General features: G+C 47.3%; 1 protein-coding gene across 9 annotated transcripts in view; it reads right to left on the reverse strand.

Moving 5' to 3' along the window:
- Positions 1 to 14430, reverse strand: part of DIS3L2 (DIS3 like 3'-5' exoribonuclease 2) — a 375493-nt gene that overhangs the window by 111207 nt on the left and 249856 nt on the right. For 8 of the 9 annotated variants that reach the window (XM_060151851.1, XM_060151847.1, XM_060151849.1 and 5 more), the window contains exon 11: positions 3467 to 3579. In XM_060151851.1, the coding sequence (XP_060007834.1) occupies positions 3467 to 3579 (113 nt within the window). Of the gene's footprint in view, positions 1 to 3170; positions 3260 to 3466; positions 3580 to 14430 lie in introns of all 9 variants that reach the window. The other variant, XR_009541014.1, reaches the window with a different exon arrangement.

Genomic DNA, 14430 nt, shown 5'->3' on the forward strand with positions numbered 1-14430 from the left:
GCTCATTTCTTTATTGTTGAATTTTAAGAGTACTCTGTACATTTTGGCTCATAGTCCTTTATCAGATGTGTCTTTTGCAAATTTCCCCAAGTCTATGGCTTATCTTTTCATTCTCTTGACAGTGTCTTTTGCAGAGCATAAATTTTTAATTTTAATTAAGTCCAGATTATCAATTCTTTCTTTCATAGATTGTGCCTTTGGTGTTGTATCTAAAAGGTCATTGCTGGACTTCCCTGGTGGCGCAGTGGTTAAGAATCGCCTGCCAATGCAGGGGACACGGGTTCGATCCCCGGTCTGGGAAGATCCCACATGCCGTGGAGCAGCTAAGCCCATGCGCCACAACTACTGAGCCCACGCACCACAACTACTGAAGCTTGCCCACCCTAGAGCCCGTGCGCTGCAACTACTGAGCCCATGTGCTGCAACTACTGAAGCCCTCACGCCTAGAGCCCGTGCTCTGCAACAAGAGAAGCCACTGCAATGAGAAGCCCGCACACCGCAATGAAGAGTAGCCCCTGCTTGCCACAACTAGAGAAAGCCTGCACGCTGCGATGAAGACCCAATGCAGCCAAAAATAAGTAAACGTAAAATAAATAAATAAAATAAATAAATAAATAGTCATTGCCAAACCAAGGGCATCTAAAATTTCTCCAATGTTATCTTCTAGGAGTTTTATAGTTTTACATTTCACATTGAGGTCTGTGATTCGTTTTGAGTTAATTTTTGTCTCTTCCCTTCTGAGAGGTTAGTTATTGGGGTGGACAGGTTGGAAACGTGAGAGGAACTTGGTAAATGCTAGAAATCCTAGGAACTTTTGGACTGTCCTGGAAGACTTCTGTTCTAGAACTGCCAACACCTTTGTGGGCACCACATAGGCACTTTGCTGGAAATGGAGTCCAGGGATTCTAGAACATACCCCTCCTGAGGCCGGCATGAAGACTGCTGGTGTAAGTGGTCCAGGACCATGTATGTAAGTGGGGGAGTAATGGATCTATACAAGGCAGGGTTGGGGAAATGAATGATGATTCCACTGTGCAGCAACCCTTCTGTTCAGTAGAGATTCTGTGCTTTTATTGCTAGCAGACGGCCGGGCCACTCAAAGGCCAAATGACATGGTCTGTTGGACCTGGCAGAGGTATGTATGGAAGTCCATCTTCCACATGTCACACATGCTGCCAGGTATGGCTGAGGTGCCAGGAGTCCTAATACTGTGCCTCAGAGGACAGCAACAGAAGGTCTTGGGTTTATGGAATGGGTGAAAACCTTAGATGATGGCCGTGTTGAAGCTGTGGTAGTTCTGGCAGAAGTGGGCTCCACGGGCAAGAGGGAGAGGCTAAGAAACCCTTGACAGAAGTTGGTGCCTCTATGTGTAGAGCCTTGGTTTCAGACTTGGAATGAAATTATACCGTAACAGTTGGGTGAACTTACAAGCCTTGGGCCCCAGGCCAATCATGCATTTGGAATATGGTTCCTCTGTCTTTGTGTCTGAATAGACCCCTGGCAGATGGTATATTCCAGGAAATGATGTGATGGGGAGGTGGTAGGTATGGCGGTGGTGCCACAGGGTCATCCAGGAGAACCGATGTGAAGTAGTCAGTGACCGTTTTCAGATCTCTAGCTAGGAAAAGAAAACAGAGCCCAGGAGAACACTGCCTCTTCAAAAGATCTGCTACCACCCTTAGCATTGCCAAGATGACACTAGCCTTTCCCTACGGCCATGGCCCAGTCATAAAAGCATGGAGTCAGGCTCCTGGGACTCTAGGGGTGGGGCGTTTTCAGAGTGAGCAGCACACAGACCCCCCCCAGTGGCCTCCTTGCCAGGGTCTAGACAGCACGTCCACAAAAGGGCCAGCGCACGCCGGAAACCAGCAGGAAGCGGGGATGCGTGTGCTCGGGAGCATGAGCTTCCCAAGCCCCTGTTTGGAAGGGGTGGAAGTGAAGAGAGGCCAGCGATAACTAAGAGCAGGGGAATGCTGTCCTGCAGATGTGTCTCAGTGCTGTGCCAAGATCTGCAGGTTCATAAAGGTCAGGGGCTCGGAGAACCGCCTTTCCAGGGCCCCTCCAGGATCCCTATGCTGCTGGTGTTCTCAAACCTACAGCCTGGCACCCCACGAGATACTTCCATCCGGAGCAGGCAGCAGGCTGAATTTTCCCAGAAGTTAGAGAGGGAGGACCCCAAAGTACAGTGGCCTCCCAGGACATGCTGCGAGGGAGGGCAGTGCTCAGAGCCTGGCTTTTCCTCTGCCAGCTGTGTGGGCACACAGGCGTGCTGGCAGTGGGAGCTGCCAATCAGAGCAGGCAGTGGAGGGAGACTGGGTAGCTGTCTCCTTTCTCTAGGTGATGACATTTGGAAGTTCCCAGAATGGAGCAGGTTTGGCACCTGGGCTGCTTTCTCGCCCCTGAGAGACGGGGCCAGGTCGAGGGCTCCCAGCTGCCAGAAGGCCATGGGATACGTGGGTACAGCCCTCACCTAAGTGCAGTCAAAGTGCAAACATCAGAAGTCATGTCCAAGGGCATGGGAGGAGGGAAGGTTCAAGCCAGTTGTATGTAGCAATCCAAAACTGGATCACCAGGTTCAAGGAAGTTAGGAGGTGAAAGTCATGATACAGTCAGTGATGTAAGATGAGCCAAACGAGCAGATGAACAGACTGTCAAATGGAGGCAGGAGAAGCCTGGAGAGGAATTCGTGAGCTTTAGTGGGGGAATAACTCAGGTGTGGTCTTTTATTCACCACCAGGCCTAGGGCAGTGCCTGGTGCTCATCATTAAGTACTTGTCAAAGGAGGTCTAGAGAGACTCCGGGACTTACCAAGAGAGGCAACATCAGCACTAAGAGGAAAAGCCCAGACTTGGCTCCCTTTGCTTCTGCACCTCTGGGATGTACCAGGTTACCTTGTAAAGGGCAGGTCAAGAGCAGATCAGCCCCCACTCTTTACACCAGAGTTCGAAACTTTTTCTTAAAAGGCCACTAGTAAATTTTCATTCCATTCTCCTACAGTAGTGTGACGTCACCTCAGACATTACGTAAATGAACGGGTGTGACTGTATGGCAATAAGACTTTACAAAAACTGTGACCGGTGTGGGCCGAGTTTGCTGAGCCCCACTTTGGAACAACAGTTTGCAAGTCCCTCGTTTCTTTTTGAAGCTGACCAGTTGTCTGAGCTACTTACATGGCAGGGCCAGTCTGAAGGCCTGAGATGAGTGCCTGTGTCCTGCCTTGAGAACGCCTCAGTCTGGCTCCTCTTGGACATACAAGGGCCTAACGGGAAAACATACAATAACCGAGGGCAAACACTGTTCCGGGGAAAACCATTTTTTAAAGATCTCATTAGATGTGAGAAAAGATGTTCAGACAAGATTGCTGTCCCTCATGGATGTTTTTAAGGAGAAACAAACAAACAAACAAAGGAAGATGATTAAATAGAAGCACATCTTTCAATCCAAGAAACTGGAAACTGATTTTTACCTTCTGAACCAAGTAGACACTTGTAGCTCTCTCAGCAGCCACTTTATCCAGACTGGATCCCTCAGGAACAAAGTAACTGACGTCAGCGATGTGAACTCCCACTTCAAAGTTGCCTGTAGATGCACAAGAAGGTTGATCAGCCTGGAATGGAAGGCAAGGGCAATCCCTCCTGGGAATCCATCCGGAGAAGGCATGTCCCTCCCAGAGGTCACAGGGCTTGGAGTACAGGCTGCCATTTTCAGGCTGGCCCGGCGCGCCACCTACCCACTGCGGTGTGCGCTATATTTACTTTCCTCATTGTACTGCCAACAGATGATGAGATTTTTATCCCATTAACCATTTTTATGCCATTAATCATTTATCACATTAACCATTTTTACAAATGTTTACCATTTCTAAAGGCTTCTTGTCTTTGAGTAAACATCAGTAGACTTGTAAAAGAAGACTCATTTTGGATGAGGAACAAATCCTTACAGCTCACTAGAAGGAGTTAATGCCTAAATCCTGCAGCCCCTGCCCCTGAAAGCACTGCCCTTCCTGTCTACCCCGGCCACAGCCTTTCCTCGGCCCCACGGCTGGCCTTCCTACCTTGATTCCACCCCCTCCACCTAGCCCTCCACACTGTTGCTAACACCCCTCTCGTACCCATGGGTCTGCTGATGTCGCTCCTTAGCCTGTTACTCGTGCCCTTGCCCGGGCTCGCCTCAGTCCACCTCGCCAGCCTTATGGCTCATCCTCCACATCCTCTCTATGCAGCTGTCATGGGAAACTGCTTTCCATTCCCAGAACGTATCTTACCTCATCCCATTCAGATGCTTGCTTGGCTCATGCTTTTTCTTACACTTGGGATAATAATCACAACAGGATCTGCCCATCAAAATCCTTCCTACCTTATAAGGGTCAACTGAAAGAGAATCCCAGGACAAGAAGAGATTCTCTGACCTCTGTTAAAGCACCTAATCCATAACTGAAGATGCTTCTCGTCGTCTTCTCTTCAGAGCTTTCATCACTATCAGGTATCACAGCACATCTTTATTGGCTCATGTGTTTACTGTCTGCCCCTACAGTGCAGGCTCCAGTAAGGCAGGGCCTTTTGTGTCAAGTCCACTGTTGGAGGCCCAGTGCCTAGAAGAATGCCTGACACACCATAGGCACTCAATGTTTGTTGAGTGAACGAATCAACAATTTGTTTGCCTACTGTGGTAAAAGACCTACTTTTTTTCCATTTTAGAATTGCCCTTTCCCTTCCTGGTGGAGTTGTTTTTTCAACAGGCCCCGTCTTCTCTATGAGTTCTACCAGAGACATGGTCAGATGACTCAGGCTGGTAGAATCATACCTAAAGTGGGCTTGGGGGCTGGTTAGGTTATACATTTAAGATTTCCTCTTGAACATCCCATAAATCATCTATCAGATGGAGTATATGTGATCATATGCACACAAAAATGCATATAATGGACAGAATATGGAAAAGAGTACACATGTGAAATGGCATATAGTTTGCAGAGGGGAAGCATAATGGGCAGACAGAAGCACACTGATGACACAAGCACAAAGGTAAACCTGCTGACAATTTAAGTATGTGCTTGATGGAATTCCGTTATACTCCATTCCTGTTCATAGTGATTGGTCTAGGCACAGGCATGTGACTCAAGTATCAATAGATCTATTCTGAGCCTGTTTTCAGGGATTGATACGGGCTTCAGAAAAGAGGGTCTCTCTCCCAGGACCCTAGACAATAAGTCTGGAGCTGCCAAGGAAACATTTTTGCCACATAATCATGCCAATATAGAAAATAACAGGTCTAAGAAATAAAGGGAGGATCATGATGACCTCATTTGAACTCCAGGATCCAGCTGAACTTGAATTCTCACTAAAAGAATCCTGACTGATTCCCAAGTTGACTCAGAAAGAGTTACTGACACGTCATCACTCTTTCCTCTGGTTACCTGGATAATCAGTCTTAAGGTATCTCACATTTTAGCCTCAAATTTTGTAGCCATTTATTGTCCTCCTATTCCTTCTTCACTGGGAGATGATTCTTCCCTGTTTTTAAAATGGAAAAATGTTTAAACTTGGGGCGGTTAAAATAAGAGGTTCAGGGATGGAAAAGAATTTAAGATTCCCCACTCTCATCTGTCTCACACTCCTACAGGGCAGCATTGGGTTTCTCCACGCAGTCCTGTAACACTAATACATTAGGGAAAACCCAAGTCCATCTAAGAAATACTGGCTGCTATGGGATAACAGAATAGACTTATTTCCCACAGAGGAGAGGGCTGTCTGGAAAGCTGAGGAAAACCAGCGTGGCTCAAAGTTCAGCTGCCTCATCATGTGAGCCATGCAGCTGTGTTGCTGGGTCACTGGGAGCAGTGAAACCTGCCCCGCAATGATCGAGGAACTCAACCCTAACAGAATTCGGCCAAGCGTCTCAGACAGCTCAACAACTCCCAGTTTTGATATTACAAGTATCTAAAACCAACACTTGGAGAAGGTAAAATAAAGTGTCTTCTTTTGAAGTCAGAATTATAATATACTAGCCTAACAGGTAAATATTGACTAAAGGAAAAGAGAAGGATTATTACATCATGATATAAACCATAATTTTAAATTCAGTCTGTGTGTTGTTACTACACATGAACTTTCTGTCCTTAGTCAAAATTGACAAACTGACAAAGAGTTCATTACAGGAGATAAAACATGAAGGGGGCCAATCCAAACATATTTGAGAGGCTTAAATTTCAGAATTCCCAGAAGAGCCTCTAAAACCAGCAAAGAGAAGCTCTCTTATTCTCTCCTTCGGACCTTTTTTATGGAAACCCTAAGTAAATATTTTATTACATATATTTACATAATGTGAACTTGCGGAACTCCTGAGGTAGTGGCACTGAAGTTTTTATTCTATGAAAGAGAAAATATAAATCCAAAAGGTTATGTAGTAAACGCTGCCAAAACACCCAGGACCCGTTTGATGTTTGAAATGCGCTGTGTCTGCCATAGAAAATTATACTTCGAACATTTACATTAAAAAATATTCATCTACTGGGGTTAAGGTGAGTCCTGTGAGTTCTGAAGGGCTGGGGAGGCACAGGAAGGAAGAGTCCTCAAGGCCGGCCATGTCTGGCTCACTGTGCACAGGGCCCACAAACTTAAATACATGCAAATGTTCCTCTTTTTTTTCTTTTTAGTTCATTAATTTTCTTGGCCACGTTGGGTCTTTGTTGCTGCGCGCAGGCTTTCTCTAGTTGCGGTGAGAGGGGGCTACTCTTCATTGCAGTACGCAGACTTCTCATTGCGGGGGCTTCTCTTATTGCGGAGCACAGGCTCTAGGCGCAAGGGCTTTAGTTGCAGCATGCGGTCAGTAGTTGCGGCACGCGGGCCCTAGAGCACACAAGCTTCAGCAGTTGCGGCGCGTGGGCTCAGTAGCTGTGGCTCACGGGCTCTAGAGCGCAGGCTCAGTAGTTGTGGCGCACGGGCTTAGTTGCTCCGCGGCATGTGGGATCTTCCCAGACCAGGGATTGATCCCGTGTCCCCTGCGCCACCAGGGAAGTCCGCAAATGCTCCTGTGAATGAACTTGAGTGGACACCAGAACTGCTTCATCCAATTAAAGCACTAATAGGACGTAAATAGGGGCTTAAGAACCATCTCTTCTAAGCCAGCCTCCCAATCAGCTCAGCCCCATTTCAACTATGTCCCTGCCAGGTGGCCCTTGACATACCCCCGGCGAGGGGTCGGGGAGAGCTCACATCTTGAAGCTACTTGCTCTACTTCTGAAGGGCTCTGTTCGTGAGAAAGTGCTTCCTTACGTGGATCCACGATGCATGGAAACGGAAGCACTAGATTCTCTGGCACGGGGCATCCATAAGAGGACCCCTCTGTGTAAGGCACTCACAGTCTCATGGGGTTGGCAGATACACCAGTGTGGTGATAACATGGTATTACCAGTGCTATGACAGAGGAAGGTTGCAAAACCTCTTTCTGTGGGAGCAAATTGAGCTGAAATCTGTTTTTACTTCAGTGAGAACATGTGAAAGTGTTTTGTAATCTACGACAACTACATGAACGTAATTTTGACAATAGTGATGATAAAAATGATAAGGATAGCAGTAGTGACCATTTATTTAATATCTCTTCTGTGCCAGGGGCTCCACACACATTAATGTACCTTTGACAAGAGCCACATAAACCGTGTTTCACGAATGAATCATCTGAGGCTCAGAGAGGTTCCATGTCACTTGTCCAAGGTTACCTTGCTAGTATGCAATAAACCCTGGATTCAAAACCAGGTCAGACTCAGAGCCTCTGTTCCTTTTATTACCACCCCCTGCCCCCCAACCACTGTCACGGTAACTCCAGGACAAGATAATACAACCCAACTTTTCATCTCAGTGGGTCACAGCTAGAAATCCCTCCCTATCTTTTATGATTCAATAGAAGCCACATTCTTGGCTACGAATTCAGAAGTCCTGTCAGAGACTTCTCCCAGCCCTGTTCCCAGCCACATCCTGGTTCCCACTGCCAATCTCTTTAGCCACTCGTAACAGGGACTCATTACAGAACAACCACTAAGCCGTCAACTCTAGTTCTAGTTAATTATAACTCCTTAAGATCTAACAATTCCTTTCTACATTTCTAGTTTACAGTCATCTCTACCTGGTGGCAGAGTGGCTGTCCTAAGTACCTGAAAGGGCCAAGGCTATCACAGGTGGGAAAGTATCACGCTTCCCTTACCAGCAGTGAGACCAGGGCCTTCCAGACTTCAGTCACTTGAGTTCACCTTTACCCACTGCTGAGATTGGACTGTGGTGACAGAGGCTCTTCTTGACCCAGTAGGGGCACCTCTTTTAATCCAGAATATAGGGGAACAATGTTGCTAAATATACCTCATTTAGCAAAAGCAAAAAATAATTGCTTCTGTCCAGGTCCCTAATGTCCAAACCTTTTTAGGCGTGTCTTGGCCTGACCTTCAGAGGGCATCTGGGGCCCGGCGATTTCTCCCTCCTCTGGCTCCAGGCCCCACTCTGGGTGCCTGCCCCCTCCCAGGCTCCTCTTCCTCTCCTTGCTCCTTACATGCTGGCATGCCTGGCTGCCTTCTCTTCCAGCCCTACCCTTCCCCCTGGGCTGTCTCATCCACTCCCAGGAGTTCAGGCATCAACTCTCTGCTTTAGGCTCCTCAGTCGGTGCCGTCAGCCCAGACCTCTCTAAGCTCCAGACTGACGTATACAAGGGTCTACTGGGAACTGCCACTTAGCTGTCCCCTAGGCACCTCAGCCTCACGCCTCCAAAAGTCCCCACCTCCAGCAAAACCATTTCTCTTCCTGTGTTCTCCGTCCCAGGAAATGGGATCACCTCCACTAAACCAAAAAAGGCACCGCAACTGCCCCAAACTGAAACACCCCAGGTTTGTCTTGGCCTGTGTTGATCCATCACTGAACTCCCCTCCCAAACGTCTCTGAAATCTGCTCATCTCTCTTCTCCCCACATCACCACTTTAGTCAGGGCCACCACTGCTTCTTTCAAGGACCATCTAACAACCTGTGTGTGGCTCGCCCGCCATTTCTCAAACCCGTTTTCCACACTGAGGGTAGGGCCCTCTCCAAAATACAAGTCCCCGTGTCACTCCACTGCTTAAACCCTGCGGGGCCCTCACTGCCCCGGGCACGCAGCGCAGACCCGGCTTCCGAGGCCTTACTGGGCTGGCTTCTGCCACCGTTCCAGCCCCTCTGGCTTGTTTCTCCCACCACCGCCGCCCACCCCCCCACCCCCCCACCCCCGCCCCTGCACACTGTGCTCTATCACTGCTTCACAAAGAAGTAATGACAAAATTCTTTACCATGTGGGTCTGCCCTGGGCACGTTCAACTTTCCTGGCCCCAAGCCCTTAAGTGCCAGAAACTGTAACAGAACTTCTTAAGCTGCTCAAACCCATCAGGCTCCACACTCTTCTCCCTCAGGGTGTTTTTCCCGATTCTCTTCCTGACGACCTCCACCAGTTCTGCAGACCACTGTGTAAAGCCCACGCCCTCTGGCAGGCTTTCCCCGATGACCTAGACCAGGCTCCCCCCTCCCGACTTCTGTGTCTTCCTACGGCGTCTGACACCCTCCCTGCAGCCCTCCCCCGACCCCAACCCCCCACCGCTCACTGCAAGGGGGCCCTGAGGTAGGTACCCCCTCCCCACCCCCCGTAAGGGGGAAGTATGAAGGGCGGCAGAAAGCCTGAGCGCACAGCTGGTATATGACATTTACTGAATGAATAAGAAAATAAAAACATAGGGTAGATTTGTTGCCACTCCGGGTTGAAAGGGCTTGTAAGCCCTGCCTGGTCTAACCGTAGAGTTAGATCCCCATACCTCCCCACACCGGGTCTTCCCAGAGTGTGTCCAACTTTCGCTTGCACACCTGACGTGCCTGAGAAACCACCACTCGCTAGTATAGTCCACTCCACCCTCAGACAGCAACGACAATGTAAAAAAAAGTCTCCCCCGTAGAGCCAAAATACATCTTCCTAGAGTTCCCACTTGGTGGCCCAGTTCTACCCCATGGGGCTGCCCAGAACAAGCCCATCTCCTCAGGGGATAGCAGTCTGGCTTCGAGAAATGAGTGAAGTGGCAGATCTCTTCCAGCAGGGCAGGCTCTACTTTGGGGATAGCACCAGCTTTGAATGTTTACATAGTCAGCACGTAGCGCCCTGGATCTTCTCTCCTTCGGGCTAAGTAGCCATGTGGCTTGGCTGTGAGTCACTATCGTAATCCTCAACATCCTCCTCCCAAACATGCTCCTAATAACCACCTACATTCACTCAATTAGCCACTCAACACATACTTATTAGGCTCCTACTATGTGGCAGGTACTTTTTTTCTAGGCCCTGGAGACATACAAGTAAACAAGATTGACAAGCTCCCTTCTCTTGTGGAGCTTACATTCTCGTGGGGAGAGAAAGACAATAAGCAAACAAATAAATGATAAGATTACTTACCATAGTAGAAAGGACTTTGAAGAAAATAAAACAGGGTTAGGGGACTTCCCTGGTGGTCCAGTGGTTAAGCATCTGCCTTCCAATGCAGGGGACGCAGGTTCGATCCCTGGTCGGGGAACTAAGATCCCACGTGCCGTGGAGCAACTAAGCCCATGCCCTACAACCGGAGAGCCAGTGTGCCGCAACTACTGAGCCCACGTGCCACAACTAGAGGGAAGCCCACATGCTGCAACGAAGAGCCCGTGTGCCACAACAGAAGATCCCGCATGCTGCAACAAAGATCCCATGTGCTGCAACTAAGACCCAATGCAGGCAAATAAATAAATATTAACTAATAATAATAATAATTTTTTTAAAAAAAACATAAAACAGGTGAGGTGATGAGAATGCCTGGGACCTACCTCGGATTTAGTTTGGAAAGGTCTCTCTGAGGAAATAGACTGAGACCTGTGTGTACAAAAAGGATGTCACATGATGCCATGGGGGAGAGCATCCCGGGCAGGAGAACAACCAGAGCAGAGGTTTGAAGGTAGGAGCAAGCTGGGTGCATCTAAGGAACAGAAGATTGGAAAGGAGAGAACTGGAAGCTAAGAGGCTAGTGAGGTAGACGGTGGCCCAACGAGAGATGCCCTGATGGGCCTGGACGAAGCATTTAGATTTTATTTCAAGTACACTGGGAAACCACTGGGGAGTTTTAAGCAGAGAAATGACATTAGCTGAATATACCACATTCACTTCCTCATGCTGTCAGCGCCTCATCCTGCATACCATGGTTCTACGAATGCACCCGAGGTCACACTGGACTGAAAACAGCCTGAAGAAGACCACGATCTCTCAGGAATGGCACCGACAGGCAAACCAAGTCAAGCAATCCTTCAGTGACGTAATACGTTTGGTAAACAAAGGTAGATGATGAAAAGAAGCATGACCTACTAGACACACTGACACATGCAACAGATATTGGGCTTCCTGTCCCACAGACTGCTTTCTATCCAGTCTGCATGACGGGAACATGCTGCTCTTGCTTGGGTCACCCTCTTGACCTTGTGGCCAGTTTTCCCAACAACGTGAGTCTTTAAAGAGTGAGAAAACAGTGTTCTGAGAGCTCAGAAAGGGTAATACAACCAAGAGGACTGAGAGCAAGGGACTTCCTGCTGTCCAGACATCCCCAGCAAGGAGGGGCCTCATGTAGGGCACCACATCCAGCCAGAATGCAGGTCCTGACCTTATTTTGATCCCACTGAATTTTAGAGACAGACTCCATCGCTGAGAAGCAATTGGGCTTGGATCACCTTGTGGTCACACAACAAACTCCATCTTTTAGTTGGGGTAAGCAAATTCCCTTTGACTTTGGTGGAAACACTGATTGGACTGCCAGGTAAGAGGGACACCTCAAACTCTGATGTCTTCCAGTTCTGTGTGGTATTTGGTTATGTAATCAAATGCAAAAGTTGACCACTGGTACAGCAAGCCATGGCAGAAGTCCATGGCCATGACGTGGTGATGGTTTGAGAATATTTCAAAAGCTTAAAAGGGGTCAATGTAAAAAATTCTGGGACAAGTAAATCTGAATGCATTGTAAGGTCCCCAGGCATGAGAAGGGGGTTGTACAAGATGATTTCTTAGGTTCTCCTGAGGCCAGGATTTGAAGAGCCTGTGGACTGGTTTTTTTTTTTGTATTTTCTTTTTGCCACCCAGCAAAGGGTTAATGAGGAGTGTTAGTTACAAACTCCTTAACTGGTGACCTCACCTTCTGGAACCAAGCAGCTTAGAGAACCTTTTTCCTTCATTATTACAAAGGGCTCTATCAATCTGCAAGTACTCAACTAAACTGCCCACACAGCAATTTTTGTCATGTTCAATCTCAGTCTCAGGAATCTAAGTTTGAATTTATATGAACAGCATGGAAGAGGAACACCCAGGTAGGAAATTCCACTTTTCCCCTTCCAAATGATTTGAGCGACGGCCTCCTTCATTAACAGGAAAGGAATGAGCAGCTGAACATGTGAGGCTAGCACACCCAACGTCTGGGAACTTCCAGGAGCGGGGAAAGCCCAGGTCAGCCGGTCAGACCTGCGACAGGGAGCCGAGCACCGGCTCATGAGAAGTTCTGAGTGCAGGAGGGCAGGCGTTTGATCCTTCCTCATTGCCAAAAGAGAGTGAAGTCAGAAGGGCCGAGAAGGACCTTTGAAGGCAGTTACGAAGTTAGCAGGTCCACGTAAGGGCTGGGAGTGGGGCGTGGGGTACGTGGGATGTGATTGGGGTGGACTGGCCATGGCTTCAGGGTTGACGGGGCTGCGAGAGGGAAACAAGGGGTTTCATTATACTAGTCTGTCTGCTTTTGTGCATGTTCAACATTCTCTATCCAAAAATTAAAAAAAAAAAGGTTTGTAGAGGTTGAAGTCAGGAAAGAAAAAAGTTGAAAAAGTAAAAATCCAGTTAAGTAAAACTAGCTACAAGTTTTAAAAGAAAGACAAGCCAACAGAGGCAGGAGAGGGTCACCACTTACGAAGAACAGAATTAAAATGTCCCCAGTGATGATCTCTGGAGGCTGAGGATATGGGGACTGTTCCTTTCTACATCATACACATTTGTAATGTTTCCAGCTTTCAAAGGCTGGAAAAGGAATAAAGATAAAAAGTATAAAATAAAAAATGTAAACTGGCTTAAAAATGACTGGAGAGAAATATATCAAGATGGTAACAATGGTTTTCTCTGAGTGGTAGGATTATAACTTTCTCTTTCTGCTTATATATAAATTCTAATTATATCATAAATGGGTTACTTGTTTCACTGTTTTGGGTTTTTTAAAATAAAGAAACACCAACAAAGTGCTGTGTTCCCCCTCGGCACCCACCCTATCCCTGATGCCCCATCACACAGCAAGAGAAAAGCACCACTGGCCACCCCAGGCCGTAGGCAGCAAAGAGCAGGTAGCAGCTCATCGGCCACCTGTCCCGGAGGATAACAGCAGCTCAGCACTTTGCAGGCAAGTTCTATGAAGGTGAGCTCAGTAAATGAAGTAGCAGGAACTGGTCATACCCCACATCTGCTGAATAGGAAACCGCTATTTCCATGCCAGAAATGTGACTCCAGTTTGTAGCAGCCTGAGGCTTCTGCCACCACTTTAGAGGTTCAGTGCGTATGGTCACCATGAGGAACCTATTTCTCTTGCCTGCAGGAGCGCAGCGAGGCTTGCAGGATTCCAGCAGACTGGCTTCCCAAAGATGTAAGTTTGAAAACCAAATTTCAGCATGTTTTCACACTCAACTGTAGATTTCTCTGTTTTTAAAAAGCCTCTCTATTAACAAAACAATTACTAGACTCTTAAAAGCCAAATTTAAAAGAGATGTACAGTTTTCAAATATAAACATCTATGCGTATTTAAATGCCTATTCACAAAATGTTAACTTATGAACAACTGCTTAATCCAATCCCAACCTCCCTTTCAGCTAAAATTAAAGCAACTTTCATAGTTACCTTGAATTCTGAGATGTAAAAGCTTCTAAAAGCTTTATTTCCTGGCGACAAAACCCCTTAGTGGCTTTTTTCTCATTCTGGGCAAGTCTGTTTGGGTTTGTTATTTTTTCACCATACCTAATCAGCTCTTTTGGGATCTAATTACTCAGTTTCATTAATTAATCTCTTTGCATTAAGGAGAAACTTTTCTAATTCCCTAAAGCTTCACAAAAGTTAAGCAAAAATTATATCCATAACTTATGCACATTCATGATATGAATCCACCATACTGGTTCTCCCACAACAATAGCGTACCAACTGCCTGCTTGTTAGAGCACTTCATCTGTGTTAATTCACTCTATGCTCCCAATACTATGACACAGATTTCTTTCTACAGATGAGGAAACTGAGGCCCAGGCAGGTCAGACTCCCAAAACTAAGCTCTTAACCCTTACTTTATGGGATGTGCCTGCCCCTTAGTGCCAGGTACTTGACTAACTTACAATTGCTTCTTTCTCAACTCCTGTAGGC

Source organism: Lagenorhynchus albirostris, chromosome 6 (assembly GCF_949774975.1).
Source record: "Lagenorhynchus albirostris chromosome 6, mLagAlb1.1, whole genome shotgun sequence".
Classification (NCBI taxonomy): domain Eukaryota; kingdom Metazoa; phylum Chordata; class Mammalia; order Artiodactyla; family Delphinidae; genus Lagenorhynchus; species Lagenorhynchus albirostris.